This window comes from Adelges cooleyi, unplaced genomic scaffold (genome assembly GCF_023614345.1).
Source record: "Adelges cooleyi isolate 19-005CV unplaced genomic scaffold, UGA_ACOO_1.1 ACOO_flye_CR_arks_rails_tigmint_CR_PRNA_247, whole genome shotgun sequence".
Taxonomy (NCBI): domain Eukaryota; kingdom Metazoa; phylum Arthropoda; class Insecta; order Hemiptera; family Adelgidae; genus Adelges; species Adelges cooleyi.
In genome coordinates, this window is record NW_026095912.1 from 12725057 (window position 1) to 12743056 (window position 18000).

Here is an 18000-nt window from a genome sequence, read left to right on the forward strand (position 1 = left end):
TACGGTGCGATTGGGGTTAAACGTGGGCTGCATGGAAATTCCATCGACTCTGGCCACAGTGCCAAACGTGTCGACCAACGTTTGTCCGATCGCTATCCCAAAGAAGACGTTTTTCGCGACGTGTTGCCAACCGCCCATTTAATTCGTTTTTGTCGGATCACAGTACAGCTGTTGTTCTCAGATCTACTATAGACATTTTAAGGTTTACCAAAATGTCAACAACGCAAAGGGTGATTTTTATAAGAGCAACAGAGGTGTTAACGATTGTATACATACTTGACAACGAGAAAAATCATCAATCAGTCGTCGATGTTGAAAAACTAACACATGGGTAACAAAAAAAATTATACTATAAACGAGTATTTATGAAACTAGTATTTATTAGTATTTATTTGCTCAACAAATTACAAAATAACATTAAATTCTTCTGATAAAAAAATTATAAATCATAGGTCACATAAAAAAATCAACGTCCGGCAAGCTGTTATCAGTTATCGCCATTTGCCACAATATTATTTTGATAAGGAAAAATATCGTCTACAATGGATTTAGTGTTGCCTATTGTACATAATTGAACGGTGTAAGAGGGACACATAATAACTTCTTTAATAATTAATTATTGAATTAAAACCAATCCAGATGGAGCGAAAACGAAACTTTTTAAAAATTTACATTTTCCGCCGACCAATTAGAATTTATTTTTAGGCAAAATACTTACCAGAAAAATGTTTTAAACTCTCGAAAAAGAAACGTAAAGGAAAACACTGTTTTTTACATTTTTTTGTTAAACGACCTATTGAAGCATTATTTTATTTATTAATGCTTTCTATAACACAGATGTAGTGTGACTACAGCGACAGTGTAAGGTACCTGAAAAATCATACTTTTTATGTAATCCGTAAGAGTGTGTTTTTGTTTTAAATAAAAAACAAGTACCTAATCCATTATTAAGTGATGTTGTTACATAATATATTAGTTCATTTTTTTCTAAAATTTAATTATTAATAATAACAGTAAAATGTAATATACATACCACCCAAATGTTACAGGCTTTATAATAACTAATAACATAGCATAATAAGGTATAAAGTTTTTTTATCAATGAAAAACTGCTATTTTTATTTTTACATCAAATTGCCATTATAATACATAACATTTATTTAAATAGTTATTTCTTTATTTTTGCTAAGTGTCAACATAAGTAAATACTGCGATTTATACATTCGAGGAACAATTTAAATTAAAGCATAATAACCATAGACCTATAAAGAAATCTTTATAGGTCTATGATAATAACATTAACATTACCTATATTGTAATTTGTACATTCACATATTCCATTATCTAAACTAGATAAGTATACCTAGGTATACTTATAAAGTTATTTATTATTTTTATCTTATTGTACCAATTTAATCATTTAGGTTTAATCATCAAAAAGATAATCTTACGACTATAGTAAACCTTAAATAAACGTTAAACTTAATACTTATTAACTTTGATTTTGAATGGCTAAAATTACTTGTACTATTTCAGTGTCTTTCTCTTATTTAGCAATATTTAGTTTTTATGTTCTCCGTAGTTTGATTGCTTTGACTACTGAAAAAATAAAAGTAAACCGGAGTTAACTAAACGGATAAGAAAAATCTGGCTATTTTTTTTAATGCTTACAATTAATACAATTAAACCTATAGGAATTTAATAACTCTGTTAACAAATCGCAAGATAATGCATTAGAACTTGATGAACTCGATCTTTTTTAATTATTTTTTTTGTCTTAATTCATTATTAATTTTTTATTTAAATAAACTGTAATTGTAGTAATAATTTAAGATCAAAAACGATTTTGATTGTTCTAAATAGGTATTTGATTTCAAATAATGCTTCCAATGAAGTGTAATCTTTATTTTTGAATATAATTTTTTTAATCCTACAATTTAAAAAATTTACTCCTACCACAGATAAAAACAACCAACAAATGTTTTAACATAAAACAATTTATATACATTTTCAGCCTATAATTTGTGTACATTATCAATATACCTAACCTAACCTATACCTCTGTCCCTCCCAAATGCTTAACCCACAATTTGTTCGAATAAGTTCAAAGGATGTTATTTCCCCTCTTGCAAGACAGCAGCTTAGTATATGGGGTACTGTTCATCATTAATGATATATTGTTGTAATAACTGTTCAAGAACACGAGGAAAAAAAGTTCTTGTTTTTTTTTAAGCCAATATAAATCCAACAAATTATAAAAAAAAAAACATTGCGCTTATGTGGCTTTTATGTATGATGTCGCTTTTAATATCATTGTACCTACTACCTACAATAAAATAACAATTTTTGAACATTTTCTCTGCTTTTTAGGTTTTTTTCTTTATGTAGCATGCGAATTTTGCCTCAGACATTCTTTGGCATGTCAATTTGCTTTAAAAATTACTTCTAAATCTTTTGCAAGCAAAAGACATGATTGTATAACATTTTGTTTTGTTTAAAAAAAAAACTAAAAATGGTAACTAATTTTAAGATTTGTTTTTTTGAATACGATAAAGAAAATAGAACCGATAATTTTATTTTAACACAATTTGAACGCAAAGAACACACACGCTAAAAACTTTACGAAACAACTATTTTTATAAGTTTGGAGGCTTTGTAGAATTAAAAACAAAATTAGTAGAAGAAACAATTTTGTGACATTTATAACAAGTTTTGTACGTTTCAATAATTTTCTAAACATTTTAATTTATTTTTTTTTTAAATTATTGAATACTTTTAATGTATTTTAAATACTTTTTTTTGTTCAATTTGTTTTGATGAAATCAGAACTGGGCAGAAGAAATGCATTTTTCTATTTAACTTTTACACAAAAGATAGTTAACATTTTTTATTTTTTACTTTGTAAGTTATTTAAAATTTTTGGAGACAATCGAAACAAATTTGCTAGGGATGATCCGAGGCCGGGTTCGGTATGACCGAAATAAAATCTTATATTGATTATATTAAACAACAAAATGTCGCCAAAAGTACCTCATTTCTCAAAACGGTATTTTTTAAAAATAATTTCCACAATCGAGTTGCACACTGTTATAAATCAATAAAAATAGTACCCATACAATTAAACTCAAATTTTTCATACATAAAGTAAGACAATAGATATTAACATTTTATTGTTTTAGTGGGCTTATGATTTACCTATTCGACAACCGAAAAAATACTTCCAGTCTGAAATATTGGTGTCATAAAATATATTTTTGAGGATACATGTTTATAATTGATAAAAAAAAATATATATATTTTCAGGTACAAGATGCTTGTGTTTTTTCCCATTTCGCTAATATGTTAAGCTATTTGTACTACCACTTTATCTAGCAAAATTTCAATAATTGACCGTCAATCATTATCATTCATGTGTGCATACATGGTCAGTCCATATAAGACCATCGTACAAGACTCAACGTGTATTGGGCACCTTACAATACTCATTGTGCTCCAGTGAATTCAGCGATTTGTCCAACGTCAACAGTGGCACGCACGACTGGGACAGGTTCAGAAACTTGTGGATAACGTATTCGACTAGGTCCGACCATCTCTGCAAAACAAACCAAACGCCACAATCGGATAAGTTGACAGCTCGACAAAGGCCTAAGAAAACTCCAATTGTTATTGATACGGCGCAAAGCACAAGTCGAGTTGACCGCTTCGTCACTCGTCCTAGACCTAATTAACGTATCTACCTTAATTATTAGCGCTGGTACTTACGTCGTACAGGTCTTCTTTCTTCTCCAATATCTCCAAGAACGATTTCATTATGATGGGTTGATAGAGCACAGTAGTGTTCTCCACCTCGCCCACTATGTGATGCATCATGGTCAACACGGCCTCGTTTACAAACTCTTTATTCGTCTCGTGGTTCTTCAGTACCAGCCCGTAGTTCAGCATAATGTCAGGAGCCGCGAACCTACACGACACCGATGAATAAATAATAATTATTATAGATGCGTGCATTTCTTTTGAATTCTTACAAAAAGAAAAATATATTTAAATGTTTTTAAGTGACATACAAATTTGTAGGAAGATTTTCCAGCAAATATCGTGGAATATTTAAATTTTTGCTTACATTATTAAACCCAATTTTTTAGATAGCTAACTTGCAGCACGGTTGAATATCTAAATTAAAACCGGATATTACTGGCGCACTTTTGATTTCCCTATGAAAAGCAGAATTATGTAATTTTGTTGGTCAATGATGTATTTAAAACGAAAAATATAAAATATATTATTTCATTCCAAGCTGAACTGAAAAGGTATTACAATTAAGTATATTTTTGTGACCTAAAGATACACCCTAAAAATGTTACCTATACAATTTTATCTTAAATTACAGCGTGTTAAACGTTTTTTTAAAAATAGTCGAATTAGTTTCAATTTGTATCGAATATTCTTTAGATACAAACATATAGTACTGCAGATATACAGTGAAAACCAGATAACAAAAATTGTAAAAATATTATCAATCCTTTTCCCCGGAATGGATAGAAACTTATACTTTATTCCCCTTTTTTTTTAGATGTAGATTTAAGACTTAAAGGCCGAAAATAACACTGAAGGTAGTGGATCTGTAGTGGTGCTAAAACATACCTATTCGATTTTCTTAAAAATACGTAGAACAACTTTTTGTTTATTAAAAAAGTATCTAAAAAGAGACAAATCACACTTGCGCCGTATTAAGACTTCGGGTTGAACCAACGGTGGAATTTATCCGAAAATATTTTTTTATGCTACTTTGCGTTAACAATAAGTTAAATAATGTGTAAATGTTTTGGTGTGTTTCTCAAATTCAGTTGGGAAGGGATGAACTTTTTATTTTTTAGGCCACATGTAAAGTAGGTGTGTACCTTTTTTGTAAAAAAAAATATAACACATTATTGTAAAATTATCTAACTATTCTCAGGTTCGTTAAATGTTTTTTTTTTTATTTGCACTGAAGGGAGACAGGATACGCCAAAGAGGCAGACGCACACCTTGGCTACCTCGCCTACATGTATATACTCCACTAAGGGTGATATTTAGTTTTATAAACTTTCACAATTCGTCTTAGGAAAATTGCTTAAGGCACACCGCAAAGAGTTGAAACTATCTACGGCGGCGAGGTTTTGACGACGAAGTCGGTCCTATGTGCCCCTGGTACACTGAGCTTTTCACAGTTAAGGGTGCTTTCCCCTTTTCATTCGTAGCCGAGCTCAGTGTACTTACCCGATTCGATACTATACTGTATACCCGACACCGTAAAGCTGGGTTTACACCCTATAACATCTCTATTTCTGTGTGATTGTAATTTTGTGTTCCATAAAACTTCTTCCTTTTGGTAATAATCTATGAAATCCATTGTTTGTTTATCGTTCATTTTCATAACATTCTTATTTACACTCATATTATTGTATGTAATAACTAATAACTTCAAATTGAGTATAATAATTTAGTATTAAAAATATATGACTAATTATTTATGTTTTATTTAAAATGTGTTTTTATATAACGTAAAACGAGGTAAATAGAAATATTTTTAACTTTAAAACGGTATTGAAAATATTGTATTTGAGCTACATAGTTCATCAATACCTACGTCAAAATATTGGTCTCTTCGAGTACTTTAAGTATGTTTTTTTCAAAAAATTTTTATAATCAAAAGATTACTTTAAACTATTTTTTAAGTGCTCTGCTTCTATTCTCCCGTAAGATGGTGTCAATAGAAACATTTATGGTTTTTTTAATACATTTTTCTATTTTACCAACTGAACGATGAATAGAAACAATTTTTGATATTTTTAAAAAAATTCAGACAAAATTGTCTACCTACCTATGTGATAATTTGTTTTATATATTTTTACCTTAAATACAACCTTAACACTACACATAATAAGTAAGATATTGGTAATAATGCAATATTTAATTTTAACTGGTAAAAATTACAAATAAATATATGTTTATTGTACACCACAATTGAGCTTTCACGACTGAAATATCCAACATGGTTTGATATTGAACAGAAACGTGAATAGTAATAGGTAGCACGATCGTGGAATGCGAATTGTCCGTTTGTACCAGGAATACATAAGCCGAGATTCGGCAAAGGCGTTCAAACAATGACACAATACGGCCAAGAGCTTCTACAGATTTCGTGGTCAACCACAATATCAACCATATAATACAAATAAATTCATATATTTCAATTTATATGCCTTTTTTTACTTGATGATGGTGATTTATTAAAATTCCGGTGTAATATAATTATTCTCAAAGACCTTTAACGACCTCGACCCCACTGTGGTTGCTTCTATATTGCGGAACTCAGAAGGTGTTGTTTTTACAATTATGCGTTTTTATTTTTATGTCTAGACCCACGACATATTCCAAATCGATTACTTCACATAGCAAATATATATACACCAGTATAATATATATACCAGAGAACTTAATTTGACAAAACAATAAAAAAAAGATAACCAGTTTCATTTCAAAATTGAGAAAACACTCAAAAGTTTAGATATATTACCACAACCGCAATAACTTTTTTTTTTAAATAGCCAAATATTTCGAAATTTGTACGGAATTTTCTTTAGATTTGAAAAAGTATCAATAAGCATTGACAAACTAAAAAAATATAAAAATACTTTGACCTTTTTTGGGACATTTTTTACTTTTTTGAGCATAGTTTTAGGACTCAAAGCCTGAAAATTAGACTGAAGGTAAATCTAGAGTGGGGTTAATACAATTTTCTCAAAAATCTGTAGTCCAACTATGTTTTTAATTTGTAAAAAAAAAGAATAACTACTGTACACAGGTATCAAAGAAATAATATCATTATGTTGTTGATTTGCATTTTGGTATCAACGCAACAAATTCTTAGAAAAGACACACAATCAATTTTAATTTATCTTAAAATAATATAATTGTGGGTGCGAGTTAATTTTTTTTGAATAATAACCACTTGAACTGCATATCGTATAGCGTTTTAAAACATTATAGTACAAATCCTTATACTTATATTTACAAAACTGCATTTCTACCAAATTATATTACAAACTTCTAATTCAATGAGAATGTAAATATTTATGCAACGGGTTTACTACAACAATAAACCTTACCTATGTGTATAGTTTATCATCTGAAAATTCACATCCAAACGTTTTTTTTAAGGAGCTCTATCTCTGACAATGATAACAATTTCTTAAAAAAATTTCCCTTTTCGACCACATTGTGCTAGCATTTTTAAATTTATCGTATAAATATTAAATGTATATTTTTTATATTTTTACCAGATAGTATTTTAGTTATTTCTTATATTTACATAAATCACAAATTAAAATGTAAATGTAATATGAGTGTTATAAAAATCAAGAACGAAATTATAAATCTAATAATAAAAATAATGATATTACTTTTAGAAATAACGATTTGTTTTTTTAATCTGGTTCAAATTTGGGAAATGGTAGTAGCAATAATTAGTAGGTGGGTGGCTTAGTACGTTAATGATTGCAAAATTCATTTAATTGACATTACCGACATTGTTTGTAGTGGCGATACTTAGTGGCTATAGTGGCTCAATAATTTTTCACTCCAGTCTGTGCCAAAACCACAACTTACACATGCAAAATAATTGTCAACTTTTCTTTTTCTTATTTTTATCTAACAATACTGTTAATTAATAGATTTTTAACTAATTGATATCAATATTGTTATAAAGTGTAAAGGCAGCTCTGCGTATGGTTTTGGTGTGTGCCAAGTAGATAAGACAGCTGAATTAAACCTACGTTCAGCTTATGACACTGCGGTTATAATAATTGTATATAATTTACTTTTTGACGTGCGCCCGTATGCACTCGTTGAGGTTCCAAAAGTCTTTGAAGTTGTCGAAAAATATGAGGACCAAGTGGTTGGTGGTGATCAAGTCTTGCAAGTACTCGTTGACCTGTATCTTCTGGTCGTAGTGGCGGATGAGCAGCGCGAAAAGCGACTTGAGGTCTTGCGTCCACGTGATCGAATCCGGAGAGTTACAACCGGAATCTATACAGCACACCGACGGAGAGTTGTTAGCGAAACAAGTAAAACCTATTACAATATACATTTTACGATTATTATTTTCGTTTCTTACTCTTAAGTTCTTCAATGAATTCCCCGTAGACGGGCGACCCGACAGTGGATTGTCTGTAGTACTCGATGGTTTTGATCACTTCTTTGATGGCCATGACTACCTGTTGGGGACAATATTATATACAATTATTGTAAGTCAACGTTGGCGTTAGATACATTTGCTTACCAAGTGCAAGTGTCGGACGTGCAAGTGCAGATCGTGGGCCTTCTGCCGTTTAGCCACCAACAACTGTTCCAACACATTGAGACCTTCGTGCGCCATGAACGAAATCAACCGGAAAGACACGATATTTCTACACACCAACATATTATATAAGTGATCACTGTGCAAGTTAAGTGAATCAATGAGTATATAATTGAATTGATAAAAGAGACAGCAGTGATCGATACCACAGTGGCTAGTATAGCGCCAGGAGTCAATGGGTGACAATGATTATCCCGAGTCCTGTTGCGGATTTAAACGAAATTAAAATGCACATGTCCTGTGGATGAAATCACTTTCTCTCTCTCATTATTCCCACCGATCTGGTCTTAGACGGTTTAGATTTGGCATTTTTGGGCTTACAGCTGGATACCAAACAAGTTGGAGATTCTGTTATGAGACTATTGCACAGGATTTCTATGGCTAATAATTTACCCCGAATGCTTTTTAGGAAAGTACCCATATAGTAGACGTATGCAAATAAAGAATAAGAAACACTTTATTAGAAACAGTATCTGGCCGACCATGCTGACCAAAGACCACGATGGATTAGCAAGAGAAAGAGTAAAGCTATGGATGGATTCGACTTGCGTACCTGACGGTTTTCAAATCGACGTCTAGTATTTTACAGAACCGGCAAAAATAGGTGAGCATCCAGAAATACAGCGATGTGTCGACCTTCTTGTGGGCGTTTGGCAAAGTTAACTGTTTGTAAACTTCATACACCAGCGAATTGAAGCCGTTCCGCATAAAGTTGACGGTGAACTTCTGAAGCAAGTGCGTTATTTGGTCTCCGGTGGGTGTGTGCACGGCTGTTGAAATCCGCATGTTCAGCCTATTAAACAGAACATTTATTTTCAATACATCATGCAGCTGATATTCTACTGTCCAGCATAGGCGCTGTCGAGACAACGAGAGTGTTGGATATGTTTACTGGATAGAAAAAACTCTTCACGGCTTTCCCGACATTGAAATGGGCATATTGAGTTAATGAAATGGGAGCAGTCGTCATTGTCTATTGTGGAAAACGTGGTATTGAACGAACGGAATAATGGCGACGGGCGCAAGACGAAGAAAAAATATATATAATATATACATAACTATTTTAACCAGGTCGTATTTAGAGCTTACTTAGACTTTTTCATCACTTTCTTCACGCGCATTTTTGTTTTTTTACTGATGGATAAACCGGACATTTTGCAGTCTTGGCCGGACTTGGTCATCGCGATTCTTGCCGTGCTACATTTCTTGTTCACGTCTGGGACAAGCTTGATATTTTTCTTAGTCGTATCGTTTCCTCTATAAAAATCATAGTACAATTTGAACGCGTCATCCTCGCTGGGTTACATCCACAGTCAGTCTGGACTACAACAACTAGACGTCAGGGTTCTCAAGGTCTTACTTGCTTATAACTATTGCCACCGAACCAGGCGCCTTAAACAGAGGACGAGGCATGACGTGGTCGCCGACTTGTATGTCCATAGGTTCATCGTCGCCCTAAGTACAAACGACGACATTAATTGTAATTAACTGCAATATTTGCGACGAGCAAAGCATTCAGGGACGAATATTGAGCAAGGCTGCAGGAAGCACAAAAATCGGAGCTTTTATGTACATTGTACATTAGGGTGGTCCAAAAAATTTGTTTTTTATTTTTTCTGTTATAAAAAAAAATATCGGTAGAAAAAAAGGAATAAACTAGTAACTTTTTTTTTCTAATTTTAAAACTAATTTAGGCCTTAGAAAGTAAAATGTATGAAAAAAATGATAAGTTATCCTCCATTGTACCCTAATTTTTTTTAAAGGTTCAAAATATTTTTAACCCACAAAAAAAATATTTTAGGGTAATATAAGGGTTAATTTATCAAGGTTTTCGTAAATTTTACTTACTAAGGCCTAATTAATTTAATAATAGTTTTTTTTTTATACTGGTTTATTCCTCTTTTTCTACTGGTGATTTTTTATACAAAAAAAAATTAATACTTTTACCTTAAAAAAATTAAAACTAAGAAACAATCATTTTTTGGAAAACTGATGCTCGCAGCCTCTAAAAATAATTTAAAATTTTTTAAAAAAATAGGGAAATCTTTTTTTTATTTCAAGGAACATAATTTTAAAAGAACTGAAAACAAAAACAATTTTTTGTTGGACCACCCTAATGTATGCTTTTTACAGCTACATACCAATGGCCGATTTAAACCACCCTCTATTATACCATCATCACCAACACGAAAATATTTTAATATTAAAAAGTCAAATAAGTATCGTAGATACTTATTCGCATTGATAGTTTAACAAGTTAGTATTATTATTATGAAAGTAACGTACTTTTTTAACGACAGCCGGTCGATCACTGTCGTATTCGTCAGACGTCGAAGATTCAGTGGATGTGTTTTGCGCAATAGAATTTTCGCCGTTGTTCTAAAAAAAAGTATTCACGCTTATTTATTGCTTATAAGTTATAAGCGTTACTAAAAATTTTAAAAGTGTAATTTAATCAGGGGAATTCGTGTTTATTAGTAATTACCAGTGCTCAGAAGTTGTAGCATTTATATATATATATATTATTTTTTTTTTTTTGTAAACCTTAGAACATCCCAGATACATATTTGCTTCACATTTCCCTGATGTCATGAATAATTTTTTTTTATGCTAAATTTCGCATATACATGCATGTGTTTTGACAATTTTGTTTTGCATATTTTCAATACTTAGATGCTATTTATTGTGCATATATTGTTATTATTAAGTGTTTATTAAAGCGCTTAAAAAAAGTATTTTTTAAAAATGTGGTTGATTTAACTATATGAATCGAGAAAAATGACATATTTTTACTGCTGGCAAGTAACGAATGAAGGCATTTAATTTTTTTTCAATTTCTAGTCATCTGAATTTGAGGTAAATAAAATGAATTACGATCCGTGGTGACGATGACGTGTTGCTCTCATTGTCCTCGGAGCTGTCACTGATCATAGTTTTGTTCCAAGTACTCAGCTTTCTGGCCATCTGGTCGACATGCTGGTTTTTCCATATCAGAGCGATCAACTCGATGATCAACATGGCCCATTGTCCACGGTTGACGTTGGCGATCAAGTTGATCAAAATCTGCAAATATCAGATTTTTGATGAGGGAACCAGAGACACACATCCAGAGATTCTAAGGAGATTTTTTTAACAAGCCATGAAATACAGAGCAGAAGGTAAAACTTTCCAAAGAGATGCGTGCATTGGGCAAGGAAAGGTAAATTGCTGACGGAAAAAAAAGTTTGATAAAAAAGAGATTCATAAAAATTCAATGATGTCTAACGAAAATTCTGTCATCTACATAGGCATGTGATGCCAACGGTATTGCACTAGATACCACGTATCTCTCTTGGTGTTATAAGTCATAACACACCTCGTCGATTTTCTCAGAAAACAGCATCCAAAGTATTTGGTTTTGAGACTGATTGTTGGGGACATGCAGTACGTTTTTCAACAAGCACAGACAATCGTTGATCACTTCGAAATGACAGGAATACGTCAGACTGTCGGTAACCTGAAACACACACAGCCCCTTAGACAATTATTTATCGCATTACGGTGTTTGCTGTAAAACAAGAAAACACTTGAGTTTTCCGGGGTAAACGGATTTTTGATAGAAACGAGGAGGAGAACCACCGAGGTAACCGTGACAGTATCTAAAGTATCTTCTTTTTCGTCTTATCCCATAAAAGTGGAGGGTTGGCCAGCCAAATAGGCTCTCTCCAAAAATCTTTATTTCTTTTTCCACATCCACCCACTTCTTCTTCGGTCTACCTCTACCTCTAAATCCCTCGCTAACCACTGTTACGATGCAGTGGTCAGACAAAAAGACATCGTTACACCACTTACTTTCAACAAGCCCAAACCATCTCAATCCACACTTTCACTTTTCTATTCTGCTATTGACGCAACTTGTAGAGTTCCTCATCTAATATTCTAACCTTCCTTATTCTTTCTAACTCACATATACATACACATGTCTCGACATTCTCATTTTGGGACCTTCCATTTTCTTTCGTCTCTCATGAGATTCTTTAAGAATCCGGTGTCCAACCACTGACACTTTCATACATTATTTCTGGCGTCGCAACATTTTCCTTTCACTTGCCAACTACAGCAAGGGGTGTCCTAAGTCCAAACCCTATCGGTGTGCCCGTTATAGGTATACCTTTGCACTTTTTTCACATATCAGTTGAGTGACGCGTTTGATGGCCTTTTTGTTCACAAACGCGTTTTTTCCAGACGTCAACAGCCAACCGAGTTTAATGATCGTAGCCTGACCGGCTTCGTCGCTGATCATCTGATGTGTCGGCACCAAAAATTCAATGGGCATCATGATGTTGGCCAGTAACCTGAAACAGACGGTTATTAACAAAAACTAAATCGTACCGCACAGCGTATAGGCGGTAACGCTTATGCGGTGACCGATTCGAGAGCTTAGAGGACGACCACGCCGTGGATGCTACGCACTTGACCAGAAGTTCCAATATCTCATCATTGTCGACGTTGATCAGAATGGGTATGAGATCCTACAAAACAGGAGGGGAAATACATCAATATTGGATATCACAGATGGGTACAATGTCAGCTGTGAGTGTAACGAGTGAAGTTAAATTTCGATCATGTGTGATCATAGTACTAACTTTCTGAATAAGCTGCAAGAATCCAATTATCTTGCGAAAGTTTCTTTGATTAGGATCTTCGGTGTCCAGCTGTGTGTGTATCTGCAATAGTATAGCTGTAAACCAGAGTAAATCAATTCAACATATGTTACATGTTTTTTATGACATCTTAATATCGATATAATATAATATTATTATGTAACTTACCATAACAATTTTTAGACAACACGTATTCGTTTCCAATGACCATTCCCAGCTGAGCGAACATGGTCTGCACCTGAGCGTTTGGCAAATAGCTTGGCATGTCCATATTTTATCATGCAAAAGCAAAACTTTTACGAGTTCTGTTTTTTTTTTTGTAAAACAAAATAATAACAATAAATCAGGTATTTAATCATATTTTACAGTTACAAAATACTGATAATTTACAAGGGAAAATGCTCATGATAACATTAATTTAACTATAAAAACTAATTAAAATTAAAAAACATACATTTTTTTGCAAAAACAGCGCATATAAAAACTATTTTTAGTTTTTATTTATCTAATATAATATACTATGATGATTAAACAAAATAATTCAACTTTTTTTTAGTCAAAAGTTGAGTGCTATACAACGCCTTTCAATTTTCCAAGTTAAAAAAATAGATACCAATAACTTTATAAAAAGTTAGATACCATATAGAATTCTGACTAAAAAAACATGTATTTTTTAAAATACTTCAATAAATTTCTCTCTTGAAATTGAAAAATTAAAATATCACCACATATATGTTTATATTATACGACTCAGTTTTAGAAATGCTGTTACGGACCCCCCCTTTTCAGGGCTAACAAATTCATATATATATATATATGTATATTTCATTGTACAACTTATCAGGACTAACATATACATATATCTATATATTATATTATATAACTTCTCATTGTTAAATATTGCTAAATATAAATGTACCACACGTGCCGATTTCACATCAGACCCAAAAGGTCATTACAGCATCTTGCGAAAGCAAACAACTTGTAATTCTGTTCACAATGCTTTATGAATAATTATATTCATAAAAAAGTAATAAATAGTAAATAAAAGATAACGAATAATATGAAACAAATAAGAAAGAACAAACAAATATTTTTGTCATAAATAGCAAGTAACAAATGATTAAATGAAAAATAATTTTTTCTTTATCGCTTTGTCTAGATAAATAAAAAACATTCAAATAATGCATTAACTTGTGTATTAAAACACACAATTGATTACTGGTCATTAACTATAATTTTTTGGAACATTTAGTTTTTGGTCTATCTGTTTCCAAAAAAACATAGCTATACTATTTTGCACCGAAAAATCTGCTTATTGTGCGCAGTCTTTGTAACGATATTTTAAAGGTTTTAAAAAAGTAATAAAGTATTTTAATATATGTCAATTAAAAATAAAATATACATTTAACTTATAAATCCTAAGGTAAGCCCCTTTGTCCAACATTCTTCTACATTTTTCAAGTGTGTTTATTATATCTAATAAATATCAAATTTCTTTTCTACAACAAAGTAATTAATAAAACGGGGTTTGCCTGTTTTCATTGATTGATTTACACTCAAACAAAATAATAAAATATGCCCTAAAGCTTATTCTAACTGCGCAAACAAACGATTAGATATTATTCCTTTGGACTTTTTTTTTCTTTTGCCAAAGGAATCAAGTTTCTTCTTATTGCGTAAGCCAAACAAAGGCGAGGATACGATAGGAACATGATTTTCTGTTACATAACACAGTTGAATTATTATATATATACTTTGTAACTCGGACAACTCTTTTATTATGTAAAATATCAACTGAATACCTTAAATATAAGTAATCGATTACTATTACATAAACGTTTCAATAAAAGTACACCGATCGGAAATCGACCATTAAAAAAGTATAAAACGAATTAACTTCTGTAAAAAAAGAAACAAAAAAAGCCTAGAGTCTAAATTTCCTTTGAAATTGTTTACCTATATGAAATTTACTATTACCTACCTCTATAACCGTGTAATACTTGCATATTAAGTTATGATTTTGATTTTTTATAGTGAATTGGAAAAAAATTAAAAACTAATGTATTTCTAAAAACGCGTTGACAATAACTAAATTTGATCGATTCAAAATAATTAGGAATATTTACTTTTTTAATACAATCACTTTATTTTGTGATACAAATAAAAATTAATTAATTAATAAACATAATTGAAAATAAAATAAACCAAGTAAACAAAATAATAAAGGTCAATAACAAGTTGACAAACTTAGTATATTATTCGAATTCACCATTCTACGGAATGTATCATATTTTGTTTTAATCACAAGGATCTGATGAGTATTTATAGTGCATACAAAGAATACAAATTTTATAACAGCGTGTTTATATATCTAAGTGTGTAAAAGTCCGAATTTAGAAGTAAAAAAACTTTAAGGCAGCTGATTCTTTTATTTAGAATTTAGACAACTATATGCCACACACGCTAGCTAGGCGGTCCTACAATATTAATTTATTGGGCGTTGGCTTTTGAAAAATCAAAAAAAAAACCGGGCCTTTATTAAAATTAAAAAATTACATACAAATTAAAATAATTATAATTATAATTTATAATTATTAAAATTAATATAAATGTATTTAAGTAACAACTCAAATAATCTAAACGTATACATTTTTTTTTATTCTTCAACTACAAATGTTATTAGCTTAAAAACATATTTTTATAATTATTAAAAGATAATAGTTTCATATACATTTTTATGTATGATATCATTATTGGTTAAATGTGTAAGAAACCTATCCGAGTAATAGCCCCCCCCCCCAAAAAAAAAATAGGCTCTAAAAGTATTTTTAGACTAATAATTGTTACTTACATATAGAACTTTCATTGACTGAGATATTATTTTGTATAATCGGAAAACTATCAAATATACATTAATTATTATTTTAATTTATATACGAATTGACAACAATCATTACAAACTGTAGTTAGATAACATATTTACCATAAAAACTCATTTTAATTTTTTTTTTATCGTTTTAAAATATTTTATAAAAAAAAAAAATCATACAATTTGAATACCTTATATTATGCATTTTATTAAGAACGGAGTATTTAAACAAAAAATTAGTTTATTCATTAAAGTAATGTATTATCATAAAAAATGTATTTAAATGAATGTTCATAAGTTTTAAATAATAAATTAATAAGAAAAATGTACTACCATTTTGACTAGGTAATTAAAAAAGTATTTAGAATAACGAATTATTAGCAAGTAATTTCTATTGTTTTAAATAAAATGACCCATGTTTAGTTTAAAAGCCGTTAACATTGTTCTCGTGGTTGCTCGGTTTTTTTTTTTGATCCCTTATCTACACCACACGTATAAGTAAATAAGTATACTAGTGTAATTAGTATTTTAGATATCTAACAAAAATTGTACGATACAGCTATACATAAAAATACTATGCAGCGTCAATGACCTAAAAACATTTATATGACTACCTTTTTAATAATTGTTATTATGAAAGTGCCCACATTGGAGTTTGTACCGTGTACAGCTTGCTGCTGGCAGACGGTTTTATGAATGTCAATCACCGTTCTTAGTACATAAATAAATTAAAAAACAACAACACTGGAGTTTGATATGCAAACAAATTGGTAGTAATTATTATGGTATACAGTACAAATTACAATCACGTTGCACATACAATAGTTGTACAGTATGTACGGGCTATGTACGCATCGATAGAGCTATAACTGATGATATAGTACTAATATTTTACTATATTCTACTTTGGTCTAATTTTCAGACCTTAAGCCCTAAAACTTCACTTGTAAAAGCAAAATAAAGTAAAAATGTCTACCCCTTTTAAGGACAAGAGCTTAATATGATTGTTTTGGTTTGTCAACGTTTATCGGTTGTAATATTTCTGAAGAATATTCAATACAAATTTGTAACTAATTCGAATATATTTTTAAAAAAGTGTTCCGTAATTTTAAGTATAAAAGTATATAATATTTTTTTAGGGTTTTTCTCGATTTTGAAGTGGTAGGAATGAACTTCTCTACTTGTAGCTCATCCAAATACCAATAATTGCACGCGATTAAAAATTAATAGAATCGATAATCGAGCAAATCGATTCACAGGAAAAAAGTCATTGTGACTAAAGACACAAAAAAAAACACATAATTGTAAAACTAATATTTCTCAGCTAACGCATTGTAGCTTGAAAAAATGAAAAATAATTAGAGTAACGGCACCAGTGATTGTCACTACCCCCCCAATTTTTTGGCTTTAGCAATATAGTGTTAATATCAGATTTTATACCGTTGAAATAACATTTTTATAAAAAAATTCATTGAAAAATATGTAAAAAAAATTGTATCTAATGAAAAAAAAAACTGCATTGCCAACAACTGGACAAAAACTGATGTCGCTACCCTATTATAATATTATTACCTCCGGAATAGTTTCCCGTTGGGTTTGGGCGGAATTCCAAAATTTGTCTTCACTCGTTTTTCAAAATATCGGATCACCCTTCCATTGCTGTGTGTATAAAAAGTCTTAGGGTAATGCCGTTTTCTTTGGGACGATGTCGGCGTTTGACTGAGCTGAGCGGCGTGACGTCGTATTGCGCACACGGGTTAACTGTTGTGCTTGGTTGACTCATCACGTGTACGTTCAATGTGACATGCCCAACGGGTTATGCGCAATATCAATCTAATTTTTGCTCAAGTAATAAATTAATAACAACAATACTAAACAAAACATATCGGTTATTACCGTTTCGTTGTTTGTACAACAACTGCAGCAGCCTTGGACGGTTCGATGATTGTATTGAATAAAATTACAAATACTTAAAGTCCGCAAGGAACTTGAAAATCCTTTAATTAATTAATTTCAACGTATGTTAATACTAATATTCGATACACAATATTGATTATTTTTTTTTTAATTAAAAAATATGTTACTTA

The 18000-nt window shown here is 31.0% G+C and overlaps 1 protein-coding gene across 3 annotated transcripts; it reads right to left on the minus strand.

The window, feature by feature from the left end:
• Window positions 1–1350: 1350 nt before the first annotated feature.
• On the minus strand, window positions 1351–17681 carry LOC126836705 (protein timeless). 3 transcript variants are annotated; one of them, XM_050570314.1, is made up of 17 exons: window positions 17486–17681; window positions 13210–13346; window positions 13024–13118; window positions 12851–12909; window positions 12549–12732; window positions 11754–11894; window positions 11273–11461; window positions 10685–10777; window positions 9759–9853; window positions 9488–9655; window positions 8952–9191; window positions 8321–8447; window positions 8156–8255; window positions 7860–8067; window positions 3763–3961; window positions 3478–3592; window positions 1351–1596 (listed from the first exon to the last, which is right to left on the minus strand). In XM_050570314.1, the coding sequence occupies exons 2-17, from the start codon at window positions 13310–13312 to the stop codon at window positions 1568–1570; spliced, it is 2145 nt and encodes a 714-aa protein (XP_050426271.1). In that variant the 5' UTR covers window positions 13313–13346; window positions 17486–17681; the 3' UTR covers window positions 1351–1567. The 3 variants fall into 3 exon arrangements, with proteins under 3 accessions (XP_050426271.1, XP_050426270.1, XP_050426272.1); XM_050570313.1 differs by having other exon boundaries at window positions 1351–1599; XM_050570315.1 differs by having other exon boundaries at window positions 1504–1599; window positions 3422–3592; window positions 17486–17680.
• Between the last annotated feature and the right edge of the window lie 319 nt (window positions 17682–18000).